The following is an 18,840-nucleotide window of genomic DNA, read 5'->3' on the forward strand; positions in this document are numbered from 1 at the left end:
CCCAAGGCGGTTTTCCGCCCCGCCCCCGAGCCGAGGCTCCGACGCCCAGGACTGGGGAAGAAGCTGCGCCTCGGGCGCGCGGGGAGTCGGGGCGAGGCCTTGGCGGGAAGGCGAGGTGCAGCTTCTCTAGCCCGCGCGGTCCTCCCACGTCTCTGTGGTCCGGGGAGGGGGCGGGGCCGAACCGTGGGGCGAGAACGGGGTGGGGCGCCCCGCGCCCTGGCTCCGCCTCCCACCCCTCCTCCGCCTCCTCCCCTTCCCCCGAGTTCCCCCTGGGGAAGAGTGGGTGGGTAGGTGGGGATTCCCGGCGGGTGGCGGAGTCACAGTCGCTTCAGCCAGGCTGCGGAGCGGACGGACGCGCCCGGTGCCCCGGGGGAGGAGGAGGTGGAGAGGAAAAGACGCCCTCTCTGCCCGAGACCTCTGGAGGCTCTGACCCCAGGGGCCAGGGGACTGACAAGTTCCTCCACCTCGGCTGCCTGAAGAGGCCGCGACCCTGGAGGCCCCTGAGCCCACCGCACCAGGGGGCCCAGCACCACCCGGGTGGCCTAAAGCGACAGTATCTGGGACCACTGCGAGGTTTCCAGTTGCCTAGACAACGAGCCTGGGGTCAGAGCCTCCACCCTTCCAGCCACCTGCCTCCTCTGCTGCCTCAGGCACCAGTCCCAGACCCGTGAGTCCAGCCCAGGTGACATGACGGTGCTCTCGACCCCCCGGCCCTCGCGGGTGACCACGCTGAAGCGCACAGCTGTGGTCCTGGCCCTCACGGCCTATGGAGCCCACAAAATCTACCCCCTGGTGCGGCAGTGCCTGGCTCCGGCCAGGGTCCCTCAGACGCCGGCTGGGGAGTCCGCGCAGGAAGCTTCCGGGGCCACGGTGGGCGCAGCGGCCAAGGCCTGTGTCAACCGGGTGTTCTTCCAGCGACTCCTGTGGCTCCTGCGGCTGCTCTTCCCCAGGATCCTGTGCCGGGAGACGGGGCTGCTGGCGCTGCACTCAGCCGCCCTGGTGAGCCGGACTTTCCTGTCGGTGTATGTGGCCCGCCTGGACGGCCGGCTGGCCCGCTGCATCGTGCGCAAGGACCCCCGGGCCTTCGGCTGGCAGCTCCTGCAGTGGCTCCTCATCGCACTCCCCGCCACCTTCGTCAACAGTGCCATCCGCTACCTAGAGGGCCGACTGGCCCTGGCGTTCCGCAGCCGGCTGGTGGCCCACGCCTACAGCCTCTACTTCTCCCAGCAGACCTACTACCGGGTCAGCAACATGGACGGGCGGCTCCGCAACCCGGACCAGTCCCTGACGGAGGATGTGGTGGCCTTTGCCGCCTCCGTGGCCCACCTCTACTCCAACCTGACCAAGCCGCTCCTGGACGTGGCTGTGACCACCTATACCCTGGTTCGAGTGGCCCGCTCCCGCGGGGCCGGCACAGCCTGGCCCTCGGCCATCGCTGGCCTTGTGGTGTTCCTCACGGCCAATGTGCTGCAAGTCTTCTCGCCCAAGTTCGGGGAGCTGGTGGCAGAGGAGGCGCGGCGGAAGGGGGAGTTGCGCTACATGCACTCCCGGGTGGTGGCCAACTCGGAGGAGATTGCCTTCTATGGGGGCCACGAGGTGGGGCAGCTTGGGGCACCGGGAAGCGTGTAGCTGGGGGCTCAGGGGCCGGAGAGCCAGGGCTGCCTATGGCTGATGCCAGAGGTGTGGGCCAACCAGGGCCTTGGGCAGCTCAGATGGCACAGTAATGAAGAGGCAGGAAGGCTGGGTGGGGACTGCCCTGGGCCACTTCTGCTTCTTCTCCGCCTCACTTGTCTTGGCCTTAGGGCTGTGGACCCTAGCGATTTGAGGCTAGAGTTCCCTGGTTGCCCCATTCTTCTAGCCAACAGAGAGGAGGCTCCTGCCATCTGGGGACGTGGCCTTATGCCTGGGCCCCCAGACCCTTTGAAGGCTGGCCTCTGGCCCAGCTGGCCGGCTGGGCAGGCGGGCAGTATGGGCATGACTCAGCCCAAGCGGAGGTTAACGAGCAGCGCGCAGCGTGCCGGCCGCAGCGGTGGTGGAGCTCAGCGCTCCAGGTCAAGGCTTCCCCCATCTGGAGCCCGAAGGCCCGCCTGGCTGTGGGCTTGGCCGCCTCTCCGAGGCCCCGGCCCAGGATGCTGGGCCCAGGCCGCCACTGCGGCAGGACGCACTTCCTGCCTGCCCGGCGGCCACCCTGCCCCCAGCGTGGCCGCCCTTCCGCCTGGGTCCCAGTCGTGCAGCTTCCCGGCAGGCCGGGTCGGGGGGCCGGGCCAGCTACGGCCAGCCTAGGAAAGGTTACTCCAGGCCAATGCTCCCTTTATCTCGCCTCGGCCCCTCCCCTTCCTCGCGCCTGGGGTTGCGGCTGCCTCTGGCTAGGCTCTCTGCAACTCTGGTTTCAGTTCCCAGTGTTTCTCGGGGGAGGGGCACAATGGCATCCATCTCGTGAAGGCCCATGTGTCGTCCCCGGGTCAGGTGGCCTTGTGCCCCAGACCTTGTCTTACTGGCTGCGCATCACATCAGGCAGATAGGCAGGCTTGTCTCTGATTTTTAAAAAGGGTTTATTCCCGAGCAGATAGGGGGCATCCCGGGCATGGGCTGGGCTCCAGATTGGAGAAAAAGTGCCTGGTCTGCAGCTGCAACCCCCTCTCCTCCTCTCCTGTCCTCTGGGCCGCAGGGCCTTGGCAGGCAGCCGTGGCCTTGGGTGAGGCACTTGGCACGTTCCCCGTAGCTACATTGTCAGCTCCTGCCAGCTCCCAGCACGAGCCTGGATTGCCCGGGTGCTCATTTCAGGAACAGGAGATGGGCTTGAGGCAAAGCCACTGAGCGGTGCTGCAGACCTGGGTGGTGGGGGGTAGAAGAGAGATCACTGGCTCCTTGAAGGACTTCCTCTGGGCTAGCTTCAGCAAATCGCATGCTCACCGGGAGGATTCACCGGCCAGGGCGGGAGGGACCTTGTGAGCGTCCACAGCCTGTCTGTTAGGGCCTCAGCCAAAGGTCTGAAAGCAGTGTGGAGTGATGGGCCTTCACGGGTGGGTTGATTGCCCTTACTGTATAGGCAGGTGGCTCACCCCAGTCCCATAGGCAGACGTCCCCATGCCCAGGCTCAGATCAACAGGCTAGGGCGGAGGTGACTGGCTGGAGGGCAGACAGCAGGGTATTCTGCTGTTGCTGGGATCTCGAGGAGGCTTATTTAGACACGCACATACAAACACACAACCTCTTATTGGCTTGTGCCTAGGTAGACCTTTCTTCATAAGTGGAAGCATGAAGCATCGTTTACAAGAATTTGGTCCTCCTAATGGCTCAGCCAATGTGATCCAAATTCCATACCTCTTGCTACCTCCAGGCTGGGTGAGCTGGGGCAGGTCACTTTGCCTATCTGGGCTGCAATGGACATGAGAATACACACACAGTGGGACATGGTGAGAATCAAATGGAGAGTCAGCTGTGAAACCACTTGGCGGAGGAAACGGTTCCAGGCTGGGCAGCTGTTGTCAGTCAGGGGTGGGAAGGCGGGGCTCGGGCATGTGCCCCCGCCCCCACAAGAAATCTATGCCCCAGTGGCCACCTTGCTGTGACTGCTTCCTGACCACTCCAGCCCCCCGCCCGTCTACCTGCTGCTATCACAGGGAGCCTCTTTCTCTCCCACTCCCTCTCCTCCTCTCTCTTCTCCAGGCCCTGCATAGGTCCCTCTCCTGAGATGGCAGGTAGTGGCCAGTGCAGGAGGGGGAGGGCAGGGGAGGCCCACTCTCTGCTGAGCGGGTGGGCCAGAGTCCTCAGCTGGCTTGGGCATGGGGCTGTCCACTGAGGGCGATGCCTGCACGAGCTGGCTTGGGAGTGTGCCCTGCAGGTTCTGGTGGGAGAATGCAGTGCAAGTGTGTCACCCAGAGGAACTGTGGGAAAGTAAAGGGAGGTGGGGCCTAAGCAGGTAGAGGTTATTGAACCAAGTTCTTCAAAACCAACAACCGCCTTTTGCTTTCCTGTGCTGTCCTTCGCTTAGTTCAGGGTAGCCCCCCAGCAGTTGCCCAAAGAAACAGGCAAGGTGGCTGCCCTCAGCCCATGTCGAGAAGCTGTCCAGGGCAAAGAGGGGTGTGGTGAGCACTCCAACTGAAGAGGTAACGGAAAGGAGATGAGCGTGGGCCTCGGGAGGTGGGGGGGTGAGCCCCTTCACTGCCGCTGTACCCCAATGCTGTGATGTCGATCCCATACCTCCCCCGAGTTTGAGACCTGTCCCCTGTAAACGTGGCCCGGTCCTAACCCCCGGCTCTCAGCCTTGTCGTGCTCATCATACAGCATGGCCTGTGTGAGCGACACTTGGGGACTCTCGCTGTCCCCCCTGTGGGACTGACCGCCAGGCCTCTGGGTCTCCGGTGCCCGATCCCTGCAGGTGGAGCTGGCCCTGCTGCAGCACTCCTACCAGGACCTGGCTTCGCAGATCAACCTCATTCTGCTGGAACGCCTGTGGTACGTCATGCTGGAGCAGTTCCTCATGAAGTACGTGTGGAGCGCCTCGGGACTGCTCATGGTGGCAGTCCCCATCATCACCGCCACCGGACACGCGGAGTCAGGTGAGTGGGGGCCTGTCCTCCTGCACCGCTGGGCTAGGCTTGGGGGGCCCCAGTGCTCAGCCGGCCCACCTGACTTTTCTACTTCTGGGGTCGGGGGGCACCCGGCAGGTCACACTCTCCCGGAGCTCCTCGCTGCCTGCCACCCTGCGTGCGGCTCCCCTTTACAGCATCTCATGCTTCTTGGTCCCACTTGGCCAGGCCCAGGGACTGCAAGTCAGGAACAGCCTTCACCAGGCGCGTGCACCCTTGCGCACCTGGCCCTGCCCTCGGCTCATCTTGGAAGTACGTCGAGGGCCCCTTCCTGGCTTGGGCTTTGGCTTTCCCACCCACGCCTACAGTAGCTCTTGCAGGTTGTCGAGGGCAGAGCCCCCTTCCCCAAGGCCTTGGGGGGACTGGGAAGGATTCGCATTTTGTTCCTCTACTGGTTTGCAAGGAATTCATTCTGTTTGCAGTCTTTTCATGGTTGCCCTTCGAAGGTTAACGTGCTCACTTGAGAACAGTCTGGGTTAATCAGTAGCTCCTCCTCCTCTGGGCCCTTACTTAGAACACGTGGGCTGGAGGGCCAGCCCGCCTGACGTGCTGATGTCCCCAGCAACGGGTTTGCCGTTGCTTTATCCGGTTGGTGCGTGTTCAGATTCACCTGTGAGTTTCTGCTTTCTTGGCTTCCCAGCCCTTCCCCGCGGCCCAGTGACCCTCCTTCAGACAGCCGTCCTTCAGAAGTCCTTACTGTGACGCTTTCATCATGGAGCTTTGAGATGATTTTCTTGTCTGAAAATGTCTTTATTTTATCCTCCCCCTACCCCCGAACTGAAGTTCAGTTGGGTGAGGGAGTTGAGACGGACGGTCGGTTTCTCTCAGCCCATTGACAACATCCCGTTGCCTCCGTTGGAAAATCTGTTACCAGCTTAACTGCTCTCAGCAGCCTGCGTGGTCTCCCTGGTTAGACTTTTCTCTTTTTCTGCAGTCTCTTTAGGAAGCGTTTGCCTGTGTGTTTCTGTCTATTCTGCTTGAGACTTGTTGTATGGCCATTGAATACTCAGATTGTTCCATCGTTCTGGAAAGTTCTCAGCTGTTACCTTTTCAAATATTGCCTCTCTCATTCTTTTTACTCTTTCCTTCTGGAACTCTCACGATGTGTTGGGCTTCTCACTCCTTTGTGACTGTCCGTCTCTCTTCACTTTTCCCCATCTAGCACTGTCTATGCTGAATTCTGGGAGTTTTCCTCAGATTTTCCTGCTCACACATTTGCCAGTTTTCTCTTCGGCTGCATCTAATTTGAATTTTCTTTTTTTTTGGCCACACTGCGCGGCATGAGGGATCTTAGCTCCCCGACCAGGGATCGAACCCGTGCCCCCTGCATTGGAAGCACAGAGCCTTAACTACTGAACCGCCAGGGAAGTCCCTAATTTGAATTGTTTTTTATTTCAATGGCTATTTCTGTAAAGTTCTGCCGGCGGCCATATTAATCATGCTCGTTCCATGGTTTCTGAGCAGCTATTCGGTTGTCTGAATTCTTGGGGATCTAAGCCAGCTTCATCTTCCGTCTGCCGGTCTTCTTTGCTCGTGGTCGTTGTGGGTTCTGCAGCCTAACTAGAGGGTAGGATTCCCCTGCGCACATATGCTTTAGTTTTAGCCAAGCGGCTGCCCAGTAATGAACCAGTTGGAGGCCACTTTCATGTTAACTTCTCTGCTTGGGGGAGGAGGGGTCCCCGCACTTGCAGGTGATATTAATTTGCAGCCCAGACACATAATTACAAATTCTTAGAGGAGACCTTTTGGTCCTTGCACCTAGAGCCCTATCTTCTCCGTCTCTGGGGATGTCACAGGAGCACCTGGCTACTGGCTTCTCTTCTCACTCCTGGGAATTTCCCTTGCTTTCCTGCAAGCACAGCTCTGATTTAAAAGGTGCTGCATTTTATGCAGTTTGGTAGTAAGAGGGTTTTCAGATCTATGTAAAGAGGGAGAGCCTGAAGTGCGTGTCTCAGAACCAGAAGTCTCTCTGATTCTCTCCCTATTGGTGTCTCTCCCTTGGGGCTTCCGTACCCTCAGCTGTCTGTCCCTCTCTGGGTGACCCCCAAGAGGAAAGATCTAATTGAGGGGGTAGTTGCTTCCACCAATGGACCTACACTAAGGGTGGCCTTGATTTAGGCCAGGAGCATGGGAACGGACCCAGGAGGAAACCCAGCCGTGGTTTCTGTGAGGAAGTGCCTGTGGCCGCTTCCCTCTGAAGCTGGCACAGGGCACAGCTCAGCCTGTCTAGTCCCCGAGGCCTCTCCCTCCTCTGAAGGCCTAGGACTTTTTGGCGCCTCTGCTGTGTCGGGCTCTGTCCCCACCCTCATGGCCCTTATAGCCAGTCACCTGTGAACACGTGGACCGCTCCCATCCCCCTGGCTCACTCCGCTTGTCTCACTGGCCTGCTTCCGCCTCAGGCCCTTTGCTCCTCCTGGCTCTGCCAGGAATGCTCTTTCCTCTGCCACCCCGTGGCCCCTCCCTCCCTCTATGGGAGCTTTGCTCACAGGCACCCTCTAGGTGAGCCCACCGCCCCGCCTTTCTCTCCCCCTCCCCTGCCTCGCTGCTCTTCAAAGTGCTGAACAGCCGTCTACTCCACGTCTGCGGCTGCCTTATAGAGGCTCTGCCACTTTAAACTCAAGGAGGCCAGAGGTTTGTCTGTTTTGTCCCTGCTGTGTCCCCAGTAACTGGAGACTGAGAGCGCTGGGAACCGGGTGAGGAGGCCAGCGATTATCCACAGGGAAAGATACCTTTGCCTTTCTGGCCTGCCGGCATGGCGGCCTGGCCGGGAAGAGCTGTCAGGTGTCTGGCTCTGGGGTACTCATCTTAGCCCCCAAGGCGCCGAGGAAAGCTGCAGAGGGTTATGCTGTCTCCAGGGAGGGGCCCACTGTTGCCAGGGCCCCCGCGCAGACCCTTTCCCTTTGTGCGCAGTCCCTTTCCAGCTCTCAGGATGTCCGGGGAGGAGGGTTTGTGTCCCCCCTGCCTAGGGACCTTAGACTGTCAGAATCACCACTGCCCTCCCCCGCCCAGTTCCCTGGACTCCTGGTGCTCTAGCCAGCTGTCTGGCCCTATCCACCCCACACTGCACCTGCCCTGACCTGACTCCCTGGCCCTTCCCAGCCCACCCCCACCATCACATCCTTGAGGCTCCAACCTCAGATCCATTTATGCCCCTGGATAGAGTTAGCCCTCAGAGTTGGCCTCCCCCTTGCTCCCCATCACCATTTCCAGAACATTCCTTGTGTAAAAACCTTGCCCCTCTAGGGGGTCCAACGGTCAAGGGAGTCAAGACCATTGACAAGAAAGGGTTGAAGTGAGTGACCACGGGGTCTCAACTGAGACAGAAAGGAACAAAGCAAGTCAAGACAGGAGCAGGCTCTCAGGGAGAAATAGTAGCATTGAGGACGGCCACAGAATACGGCAGCAAGGGGAGAGATGAGGGCGACACGGGGTAGACCGGAGGTCTGAAAGGGGATATTCCTGTTTGAGAGGCTCGGGAGGGGCTGCCGTTGTAGTACAGGACACAACATCTGCGTTACTGAGACATAATTAACGTACCATACAATTCGGCCTTTTTAATGGGTACAATTCAGTGGTTTTTGATGTAGTCACAAAGTTGTGCAACCATCACCACTATCTAAGTCTAGAACATTGTCACCACCCCAGCAAGAAAGCCCAGACCCACTAGTGGTCACTTCCCACCCCACCTGGCAGCCCCCAGCGACCACTAATCTGCCTGTTGCTATGGGTTTGCGTCTTCCGGACAGTTCACATAAATGGAATCACACAATATGTGGCCTTGTGTATCTGGCTTCTTTCACTTAGCATCATGTTTTTACGTTTCATCCACGCTTTAGGATTAATCAGTACTTTATTCCTTCTTATGGCTGGATAACGTTCCATTGTGTGTACATAGCTTCCACGTCGTGTTTATCCACTCATCCATCGGTAGACGTTTGGGTTGTTTCCATCTTTCGGCTCTTAGGAATAACTGCTACACATACTCATTTATCATTTTTTGTGTGGACCTCCGTCTTCACTCTTGGATATGTGTACACCTGGGTCATTTGGTAACCCTCTGTTTAACGTTTGGACGAACTGCCAAACTTGTCTTCCGCAGCAGCTGCGCATCGTTCATCGCCACCAGCGGTGTCTCATGGCGCCAGCTGCTCCGCTTCCTCACCAGCACTTTTACTGTCTTTTCAGCTGTAGCCACATCCTGGTGAGTGTGAAGTGGTGTCTCATTGCAGTTTTGATTTTGTATTTCGCTGGTGACCAATAAGCATCTTTTCGTACGCTTCTTGGCCATTTGTATATCTTGCAGAGGAAGTGTTTATTCAGGTCCTTTGCGCATTGATTAATTGAGTCGTTTGTCTCTTTATTGTTGAATTGAAAAAGTTCTTTATGTATTCTGGGACCTGGGACCTGGGCCCTTAGCAGATATATGATCTGCAGATATTTTCTTCCAGTCTGTAGGTTGTGTTTTCACCTTCTGGATGACTTACTTTGGTGCCCCAAACTTTTTACTTTTGTCGAAGCTCCCTTACCTGTTTTGCTTTTGTCACTTGTGCTCTCTGGTGTCGTATTTAAGGAGCCACACCTAATCCCAGGGCACGAAGGTTTACCCCTGCTTTCTTCGAAGAGTTGTGTGGTCTTAGCTCTTCCGTGCAGGCCGCTGCGGTGCTGCACTCTGAGTGAGTTTCCGTGTGGGGTGTGCGGTAGGGGTCCTTCTTCTGCATGTGGATGCCCAGTTGTCCGAGCACCATTGGCTGGACCGACTTGCTCTCTCCCCCAGTGGGTCAGTTATGATTTTCCACTGTCCTCGCCACTCCCCACCCCACTGTGCTCCGCAGACTCGCAGGTGGCGAAGAAGGCGGCCCTGGAGGCGAGGGAGGAGGAGCTGGTGAGCGAGCGCACGGAAGCTTTCACTATCGCCCGCAACCTCCTCACAGCTGCCGCGGACGCCATCGAGCGGGTCATGGTGTCCTACAAGGAGGTAACCCCCCGCCCAGCCCACGCCCCTACCATCTCCCCTCCCTCTCCGCCCCCACTGGCGGGGGCTGAGCCACGGTCGCCCTCCCTGCAGGTGACAGAGTTGGCTGGCTACACAGCCCGGGTCCACGAGATGTTCCAGGTATTTGAAGACGTCCAGCACTGCCGTTTCAAGAGGCCCGGGGAGCCAGAGGACACTCAGGCAGGGTCCGGGGCCGTGGTGAGGTCTGGTGTCCGTGTGGAGGGGTCCCTGCAGATCCGAGGTAAGGGAGCCCTCCCCAAAGAGGCCGCCCTGGTCCCGACCCTCCCACAGCAGGCTGCCCGGCGCCCCACGGAGGGCTTCCTGGGCACGTTGCGGCCCCCACAGCCCTCCCTCTCAGCGCGGCCACCGCTGGCCACCGTGCTCACGTGCCCAGTCCCTTCCAGGTGCCCCGGTCAGGGTTTCCCTTTGCGAGAGAGGGGGGCGCAGCTCCAGTAGGGGCTGGGGCGCTGGGGAAGAGGCCCCAGGCGTCGCAGCCGCCTTTCAGGTGGTGTGGCGTTGAGGGGCTGCAGGGGCGGACGCCACGCTTGGGCTCCAGAGGCCAGGGAACCGGCTTTGCCCCTCCGCCGCCCAGAGCACAGCAAGGGGGCTGTAGTCAGCTGGTGGGCAGCCGCACTGTATTCCCAAGGGCCCCTGGGCCACACAGTGGCGTGCCGTCACGGGTGGGGGTCCATGGCGCCCAGCGGCAGGTGGCAGGAGAGCTCTGCTCCCTCTCTCCCTTCCTCACGTTCTCTCTCCAGGCCAAGTGGTGGACGTGGAGCAGGGGATCGTGTGTGAGAACATCCCCATCGTCACGCCCACGGGGGAGGTAGTGGTGGCCAGCCTCAACATCAGGGTAGGTCGAAGGGCGGAGGGGAGCCCCAACCTGGCAGCACGGGCAGGGCCGAGCCCAGCTCTGGGGCCCGGGGCCTGGCCTTCTGCACCCACCTCAGCCCTCAGCATCCAGCCTGGCCAGCCTGCCCGCACTGCCAGTAGCCATTGACCCCAGGTCTATGTGGCAGGCAGGCTAAGCTCAAGGTGAAAGACCAGCGTGTCTCTGACTGACTGTTAGTTCTGGGGCAGTGGAGTCAGAGCTGATTAAGAGGGCTGGGCTGGAGTCACCCAAAGGTTCCTGGCCCTATCATTGGCAGCACCCCACGCCCGCCCCTATCCCTGAGTAGCCCAGGACTTGGGGACTCTGGTCCAATTCCAGCTGTGATGAAAGAGATTCTCTTCCACTGACCCGGGCTTGAGGTCCCACAGATTTGCTGTGAGAGGCCCCCAGGGCGGGTGTGTGCCGGGTGCAGCCTGGCCCACTGGGAGGGCTCTCAGCCATTACGCAAGCTGTCTGTGGAGAGGATGCCCTGGGGGCAGACATCCACCAGTGACCTGTGTCCCCAGCCGGAGCTTTGGACAGGGTCAGGGAGTGATAGAGTGAAGGGGAGTCCTGGGTGCAGTAGTCATTCATTCATTCATTCATTCATTCAACTAATGTTCCCTGAGCTCCAGGCTGGACACTGTAAACCCCAGGTAAATCAGGGGAACCCCAAAGCGTTACAGAGATCCCGGATTTGGGACTTCCCTGCTGGTCCAGCGGTTAAGACTCCACGCTTTCACTGCCAAAGGGTGCAGGTTTGATCCCTGGTCAGGGAACTAAGATCCCACATGCCGCCCAGTGTGGCCAAATTAAACTTTAATAAAAAAGAGAAAAGATCCATGGTTAGATGGCTGTCCCGGGTGCAGCGAGGGCCACAGGAAAGGCAGAGTAGAGGTCTGCATCCCTGGGGGAGTAGAGGTCACATGAAGCCTCACCCAGGGCAGGGACGAGGAGCCAGGGGCTTCGGGCCCAGGTCCTGCAGGGGCCACGCGTGCCCCGCTGAGGAGCCAGGGCAGCGGAAGCCACGGCCAGGCAGGGAATAGGCAGGAAGGGCCAGTGCCTAGAGCACCTTTCCTTGATCTGCTGAGAGGGGGCCTGAGAGCCAGCTGGAGGCTGGACGCAGGCCAGTGGTGTGATCCCCGTCACCCCGGGCAGTAGTCACCCTTGGGGTGTGGGGCTGCCACTGACGGCCGGTTCCTGCAGGGTGAATGGCTTCCAGGCAGGCCCAGTGGAAGCCCAGCTGGGCAAAGCTCAGAGGCCATGGTGAGCAGGGGCGTGGCTGGTTAGGGAGCAAGGTCAGGCGAGGAACGGGTGACCAGGGGCTGAGCAAGAGCTCTGTCCTGGCAGAGCCGCTGGTGGAGCTGGGCTCCGGGGCTGGGAGATGTTGGGGGCGGTCAGAGAGATGCACGGAAGGAGACAAGGGAGGCAGCCGTGGAGCTGGCTGGGGCCACGCAGCTCCCCCGGAGCCAGACACACAGAGGAGCCGGGCCCTGACCGACCAGCCCTCCCACATTTGCACGGAGGTAGGCCTGGGCCCTGCCCGGGGAAGTTTACAGTCTAACGAAGGAGGAACAGCAAACGAGGGGCTCAGCCAACGGAAGTTCACATCAGGGTGTCTAGGCCTCTGCCGGCTTCTGGTGTTTTGCCTTCATCTTTTTTTTTTTTTCTGGGCCGCGTTGGGTCTTTGTTGCTGCGCGTGGGCTTTTCTCTAGTTGCTGCGAGCGGGGGCTACTCTTCGTTGCCGTGCGTGGGCTTCTCATTGCGGTGGCTTCTCTTGTTGTGGAGCACCAACGCTAGGCGTGCGGGCTCAGCAGTTACGGTACTTGGGCTCAGTAGTTGTGGCGCACGGGCTTAGTTGCTCCGCGGCATGTGGCATCTTCCCCGACCAGGGCTCGAAACCCTGTTCCCTTCATTGGCAGGCGGACTCTTAACCACTGCGCCACCAGGGAAGCCCCTGCCTCCATCTTCACATGGCACTCTCCCTGTGCACGTGTCTCTGTGTCCAAATGTCTCCTGTTTATAAGGACACCAGGTCACACTGGATTAGGGGCCCACCTCACTCCTTATCTAAATTTCATTATATCCGCAAAGACTCTATTTCCAAGTAAGGCCACATTCTGAGGTCCTGGGAGTTAGGACTCGAACACAGGACTCTTTGAGGGGACACGGCTCAACCCATGGCACTGACCGAGATAAACCAGATGGATGTGCGTATCCGCCACACTCTGGGATCTCGCGAGGACTGCACTGGCTGGAAGGCCCTTAGTGTTGCTGTGATGTCACACATGGCGGGGGGCAGCGGAAGCTGTACCCCGCGTGCCTTGACTCCGTGCCTCATGCTCTCCCCCACCCCGAGGATGGCGGGCTCCCTGCCATCTGCATGCTCCCCACCTGCTCGGGCGGCCTTTTTCCTATAGCAGGTGTTTCCAGAACACCAGTGGACATGATGTAATCGGCTCATGGCGGGCCTCAGGCGCTTGACGCTTGGCTTCCAGGTGAAGCGGGCTGCAGCTGCCATTGACCTTCTGGGGCGCGTACCCGTTTGCTGGACTGTGGCAGAACAGGCCCTCCTCCTGCTGGCCCCCTGCTCTCTGGGGACAAGGCAGTGCCTGAAACAGGCAGCCGGTTAGGGCTCCGGATACCAGAGCTCACCCTCGGGGCCCTGCCATTCCTCACCAAGAGATGGAGGATGGCATGTGCTGGGTGCGGGGGCCTCTCCGAGGCTGTCAGGCAGGCCGTGGGTAAGGGGAGGGAGGCCCGGGCCGGCTTCCACGGCTGCTGCCTCTACAGGTGGAAGAGGGCATGCACCTGCTCATCACGGGCCCCAACGGCTGCGGCAAGAGCTCTCTGTTCCGTATCCTGGGCGGTCTCTGGCCCACCTATGGTGGCGTGCTCTACAAGCCCCCACCCCAGCGCATGTTCTACGTCCCCCAGAGGTGAGCGGTGGGGTGCTGGGGCCACCGGCGGCTGGGCGGGGGTGGGGGAAGAGGGAGAGAGCCAGGGTCCCCAGGTCCGCCCCCACCCCTTCTGACCTGCGGAACCTGACGTCCCGGAGATGGCAGGGCCTGAGGCCTGGGCAGAGGACGGCAAGGTGCTGCCACCCCGCCCCGCCCGCCCAACAGCTTCACAGCTGGGGGTGCGTGTGCATGCGTGAGTGCGTGTGGGCGAGTACCTGCATGTGTGCCGTGATGCGTGTGTGCAACCTGAGTGTGCGTGCGTGTGTGAGTGGGTGGGCGCGGCACGCTGTGCGGCAGTGTCTGCGGCCTTCCGGTCAGCCCCCCTCGGGCAGGCAGGGCCCATGCGGAGCCTGCTCGGGAGCAGGGCATCGGCAGGGAAGCCGGGCCGCCCTTCCCTCGGCGGACACGTGGCTCTCCCGCAGACCCTACATGTCTGTAGGCTCCTTGCGCGACCAAGTGATCTACCCAGACTCTGTGGAGGACATGCGAAGGAAGGGCTTTTCAGAGCAGCACCTGGAAGCCATTCTGGACATCGTGCACCTGCACCACATCCTGCAGCGGGAAGGAGGTAGGGGAAGGGGCATCCCACTCATCAGTGCCATACGGGACGCCGTCGATCGATCGTCCTTTGTCCCAAGACTCAGCTGGGGAACCTGCTGCTGCCCCTGCCCGTGCCTCCCTCCTGGCCCCCGAGGGATAGTCCCCGAGGGACTGCCCCAGCCAACGTTCGCGAGTCCGAAGTGCTACGTGGCCTGGGGAGCCCCCCCTCCCCGGGGAGGACCGACAGGAAGCGCGCGGCCCCAGACCGCCCGAGTGCACTGCACTCGGGAAGGGAGCCAGGCCTGGCGGGGGCCATCCGACGGGGCACCCTCTCCAGGCTCTGGGCTCTGTGGCAGGCAGGGCCTCTTGGGCCAGGCAGGGAAGGAACAGGTCAGTTATGCATTTCAGCGAGAGGGCAGAGCACGGGTGTGGGCAGGGCAGCCTGGAGCGTGCGGAGCAGAGGTGGAGGGGACGCCTGCCCACCCACGTGTCTGGCTCGAGCCTGGGAGGTGTGTCTCCTGGGAAGAGACCGCAGGAGGGAGGGACAGGCCGATGGCCAGAGAACGCATCGCCTGGGGACTTCTCAGCTTGGTCTTTAATTGCCCATCGTGCCCAGAGGGGCGGAAGAGGAGAGTGCGGCCCAGCTGCCAGAGTTTGGATTTTTATACTGAAAGCTGAGTGGCAGAGGTCCAAGCCCTGCCTAGGCTACCAAGGGGCAGCTTGCCCTTGAGCAAAACCTGACCTCTTGAGATGCTTTCCACCTGTAGAAGGGGCCAGGTACCAGTCTCAACCTCAGTGCCGGCAGTAAATGAAAGAGCGCCTTTCAGGACCCATGGGGGCTCTGCAGGACATGGCGGGTGACTCGTGAGAGTCCCTCCCAGGTGTCGTCACCTGGGCAGAAAGGGGGCCACAGGCAGTGGATTCAGTGGGGCTGTTCCTCCCGGGCCTGCCCTGGTCGCCACGGTCCCTGCAAAGCTTCATCCCCAGCTTCCCCCTGGCCTGGTCGGGCCTCTTTCGCTCGCCCTGGGAGTGTACCCCTCCTCCTGGGCTGCACACACCCCTGAGTGCCTGGGGCCCCTGAGGCCGAGCCCCACTCCACAAAGGCGCCCAGGTCACTCTGCTATGTGTGGCTTCCTTTCCCAAGGTCACCTCACGGTCCAAGGTGGCTGCTGCGGCATCACATCGTATCCCAGGCCATAGGATGGAGAACGTGGCAGGGGCGGGGTTGGGGTGCAAATCATAGAGGGATTTAAAGAAAGTTCCTTTAAAGAAAGTTCCAGAAGCTGCCACGTGTGTTAACACACTTATACCCCATTGGCCAGAATTCAGTCCTGTGGTTAAACCTCTCATCAAAGCAAGCTGGGGGATTTTGTCTCTTTTGTGTGTGGCCACGTGCCCTGCCAAAACCTCTAGTTTTCTGGAAAGGCAGTGGAGGGAGCAGGTGAGGAGGCGTTTCTGATGAATCGCCCACTCGCCTCCTGAGATGCACAGGCCTGGCGCTTGTGGGTGAGAAGCCTTCTGGAGAGCCCATCGCAGCCATCCTTGGGGCTCTGCCATGACTGTTTGATGCCCACTGGCACCCCATTAGCACCCCGTTAGGTCCTGTGTGAGTTCGCTGGCGCCACAGACTGGGTGGGGCAAACGACAGAGACGTGTCGTCTCCCAGTTGTGCAGGCCGGGAGGCCAAGATCCAGGGCTGTGGGCAGGGGCAGTTCCTTCTGGGGACCGTGAGGGAGGGTCTGTTCCAGGCCTCTCTCCTGGGCTTGTAGTTGCCGTCTGCTCCTTGTGTCTTCACGCCGTCACTCCTCTGTGCGTGTCTGTGTCTCCAAATGTCCCCTTTTTATAGGGACACCAGTCCCATCGGATGAGGACCCACCCCCGTGAGCTCACTTTAACTCGCTCACCTCTGTAGAGGCCCTGTCTCCAAATGCAGTGGCATTCTCACGTCCTGCGGGTGAGGACTCCCATGTGTCTTTTCTTGGAGGGGATGTAATTCTGCTCCCAACTCTTTTGAACTATTCCGGTGTCCCCACAGACGGACAGGTACCCAGAGCACACGTCCCCAGTGGACAGCCTTTCTCCGAGTCATGTGCGCTGCTGTGTTCCGCTATTGTTGGTGGCCCGGCCCCTCCCACCACAGCCACTGCGCCTGGGCCCGGGCCCTCTGCCCGTGCTGCCCGGCCCTTGTTGAACTGAACAGCGACCTTTGTCTCCTGCCAGGTTGGGAGGCCGTGTGTGACTGGAAGGACGTTCTGTCCGGGGGCGAGAAGCAGAGAGTTGGCATGGCCCGCATGTTCTACCACAGGTGAGCCACTCTGTCCTGAGTGGTTGGGCTCCCTCGGGCACTGGAGGTCCTCCGAGCCAGCGGCAGAGACAAGGGTGCTGCCTGAGTGCTCCCAGGAGCCTGCTCGGCATCTGTGCTCCCTGGGAGCCCCTTAAACGGGGAGGGCAGCGCCACCAGGAGGCCTTGCCCTGCCCCCCAGGGCCCAGCAGGGATGGGATCGAAAGGACATGGGGTCAGCACGCAGATCAGGCTTCCCGCCCCCACTGGGGGCTGGGGCCGGCCCGGGCTGTTGGGGCTGTTGGAGGGTCCACAGGCTCACCCACTCAGCCCCCACCCCCAAGGCCCAAGTACGCCCTCCTGGATGAATGTACCAGTGCCGTGAGCATCGACGTGGAAGGCAAGATCTTCCAGGCGGCCAAGGATGCAGGCATTGCCCTGCTCTCCATCACCCACCGACCCTCCCTGTGGTAGGTGCCCTCACTTCTGGCGAGCGACGCGCCCGTGGCTTTGCAGCTGGGGAGTGGGCGGTGCTGCCAAACAACCTCCCTCTCCCTCTCCTGGGACAGGAAGTACCACACACACCTACTACAGTTCGACGGGGAGGGTGGCTGGAAGTTCGAGAAGCTGGACTCGGCCGCCCGCCTGAGCCTGACCGAGGAGAAGCAGCGGCTTGAGCAGCAGCTGGCGGGCATCCCCAAGATGCAGCGGCGCCTCCAGGAGCTCTGCGAGATCCTGGGCCAAGGCCCTGGAGTCCTCCAGGCCGCTGCCACCTGACACACGGCCCTGGCTCTTAGCCCTTGGCCCACGCCCCACACCAAGCCCTCGGATCACGTGAAGGAAACGGAGCGCCTGCCCACCAAGCCTTCCCCCCCACCGCCCCGCTGCAGGCCCACCCTGCATGCTTTGCCGTCCTCCCAGGCCTCCCAGAGGACAGCCAGCGAAACCCGTGCCCACTTCCCAGCCCCACCAGACTGGGACCTGGGCAAGTAGAAGGGGAGAGGGGCCAGAGGCGCGGCCCCGCTCACAGCGCCAGCCTGTGCCCAGGAGCCTTGGTGTTTGCGGCGCAGCGTCTCCTAAGTCTGGAGTCCCCCCATTCCCTCCTCTGCGGTCCCTTGGAGACATCACAGACGGTCCATCTCTCTATTGCCATCATCCCAGTGGCCCGCCAAGGCTCCCGTCCCCCGGAACACCCTCACTGCCATAAAGACGGCCAAGTGGGCCCCGCGATGAGGCAGGGCCCGTCATCTGTGCCCCTTCTCCCCACCAGTCATCCCAAAGAGCCTTCGGGAGAAAGAATTGCACAACGTTTCCTACCGAGCAATGACGAGAATGTAGTCCCTGTCCGCCTCCGTCCCCAGCCCTCCCTCCTTCAAGCTAATTTATTGGATTCCCCTTTGCAGCCCTCTGTATCGTCAACATGAGCACCCTGCTAGCGGGAGAGGTGGCCTGGGCCGTCAGCCAGCCCGCTACCCCACCGGCCTACACTGCCAACCGCCAGGGCGTGGGTGGGGGCGGGGACGCTGGGGCTGCCAGTTCAGTGCCAAAGAGGGGTCAGTGGGGAAGCTGTCTCTGCAAAGACTGCCCCCACCCGAGGGGGAGACCCCGCCACCGCGCCGCCGTGTGCCTTTCGGGTCGGGGAACCTCCCTCAGTTCCTCAGTAAAAACCTCCTGTGGAAAGTGCAGTCCTGCCTCCCAGCGTCTTTGTCCGTCGGGGCTTGGGGGAGAGGCGGGACGGGCAGCAGTGGCCTGCGTCGGGGGGAGGAGCCTTGATCCCACCCCCAGGCGAAGATGCTGCCCTGCGCGTCCTCCGGCAGACACAGCCGTGGGCAGGCGGCATCAGCAACATCTCTCGAAAAGGATGGCTGAGCCGGAAGGGGACTCTGGACCCAGCCCGACCTTGTGCCAGGGTGGAGAGGAGAGGACCGAGGTGCAGTCCACCCGTGACGAGCTCCAAGAGAGATGCTGAGAGAAAACCAGTGAGCTGCCAAATGGGCTGGCAGGGTACACGGAGGAGGAAGAGTCCCGAGCCAGCCAGGCAAGGAGCAGTGGGGACACAGTGCTTCCAGACCTCCTAGGAGGGGGAACGCTTGTGCCGAGGCCCAGGGGTAAATCAGGAGCAAGATGCAGGGGGCAGGGAGGGGCCTCAATTCCAGAGCCTGGCCTTCAGAAGCAGCGAGAAGCCACTGAAGGGTTTTCAGCAGGATGGAAACAACATGGGATTCATGCTTAAAGGAGGCTGCGTGGAGGGTTGCTTGGAGGGAGGCACGAGCACTGCGCTTGGCTCACACACTGCTGCTGGGACAGAGGTGGGGCAGCCATCGTGGGGAGCAGTGTGGCAGGTCCTGGAAAGCTAGGCAGAGTTCCCGTGTGACCCAGCACTTCCACTCGGAGATGTGGACCCAAGAGAATGGAAAATAGATGTTCAATCAGAACCTTATACATGGGGCTTCCCTGGTGGCGCAGTGGTTAAGAATCCGCCTGCCAATGCAGGGGACACGGGTTCGAGCCCTGGTCCGGGAAGATCCCACATGCCACGAAGCAACTAAGCCCGTGCGCCACAACTACTGAGCCTACGCTCTAGGGCCCACGAGCCACAACTA

At 60.9% G+C, this 18,840-nt stretch overlaps 1 protein-coding gene across 2 annotated transcripts; it reads left to right on the forward strand.

Annotated features, from left to right (window-relative positions):
- Nucleotides 1-274: 274 nt before the first annotated feature.
- On the forward strand, nucleotides 275-17,907 carry ABCD1 (ATP binding cassette subfamily D member 1). 2 transcript variants are annotated; one of them, XM_082681640.1, is made up of 10 exons: nucleotides 275-1,596; nucleotides 4,382-4,562; nucleotides 9,425-9,567; nucleotides 9,658-9,826; nucleotides 10,344-10,438; nucleotides 13,250-13,395; nucleotides 13,839-13,984; nucleotides 16,177-16,261; nucleotides 16,582-16,707; nucleotides 16,807-17,907. In XM_082681640.1, the coding sequence occupies exons 1-10, from the start codon at nucleotides 688-690 to the stop codon at nucleotides 17,012-17,014; spliced, it is 2,208 nt and encodes a 735-aa protein (XP_082537766.1). In that variant the 5' UTR covers nucleotides 275-687; the 3' UTR covers nucleotides 17,015-17,907. The 2 variants fall into 2 exon arrangements, 1 of the variants encoding a protein (XP_082537766.1); XR_014298527.1 differs by lacking the exon at nucleotides 16,807-17,907 and having other exon boundaries at nucleotides 13,856-13,984.
- Nucleotides 17,908-18,840: the final 933 nt, after the last annotated feature.

Source organism: Grampus griseus (assembly GCF_964374135.1).
Source record: "Grampus griseus genome assembly, chromosome: X".
NCBI lineage: Eukaryota > Metazoa > Chordata > Mammalia > Artiodactyla > Delphinidae > Grampus > Grampus griseus.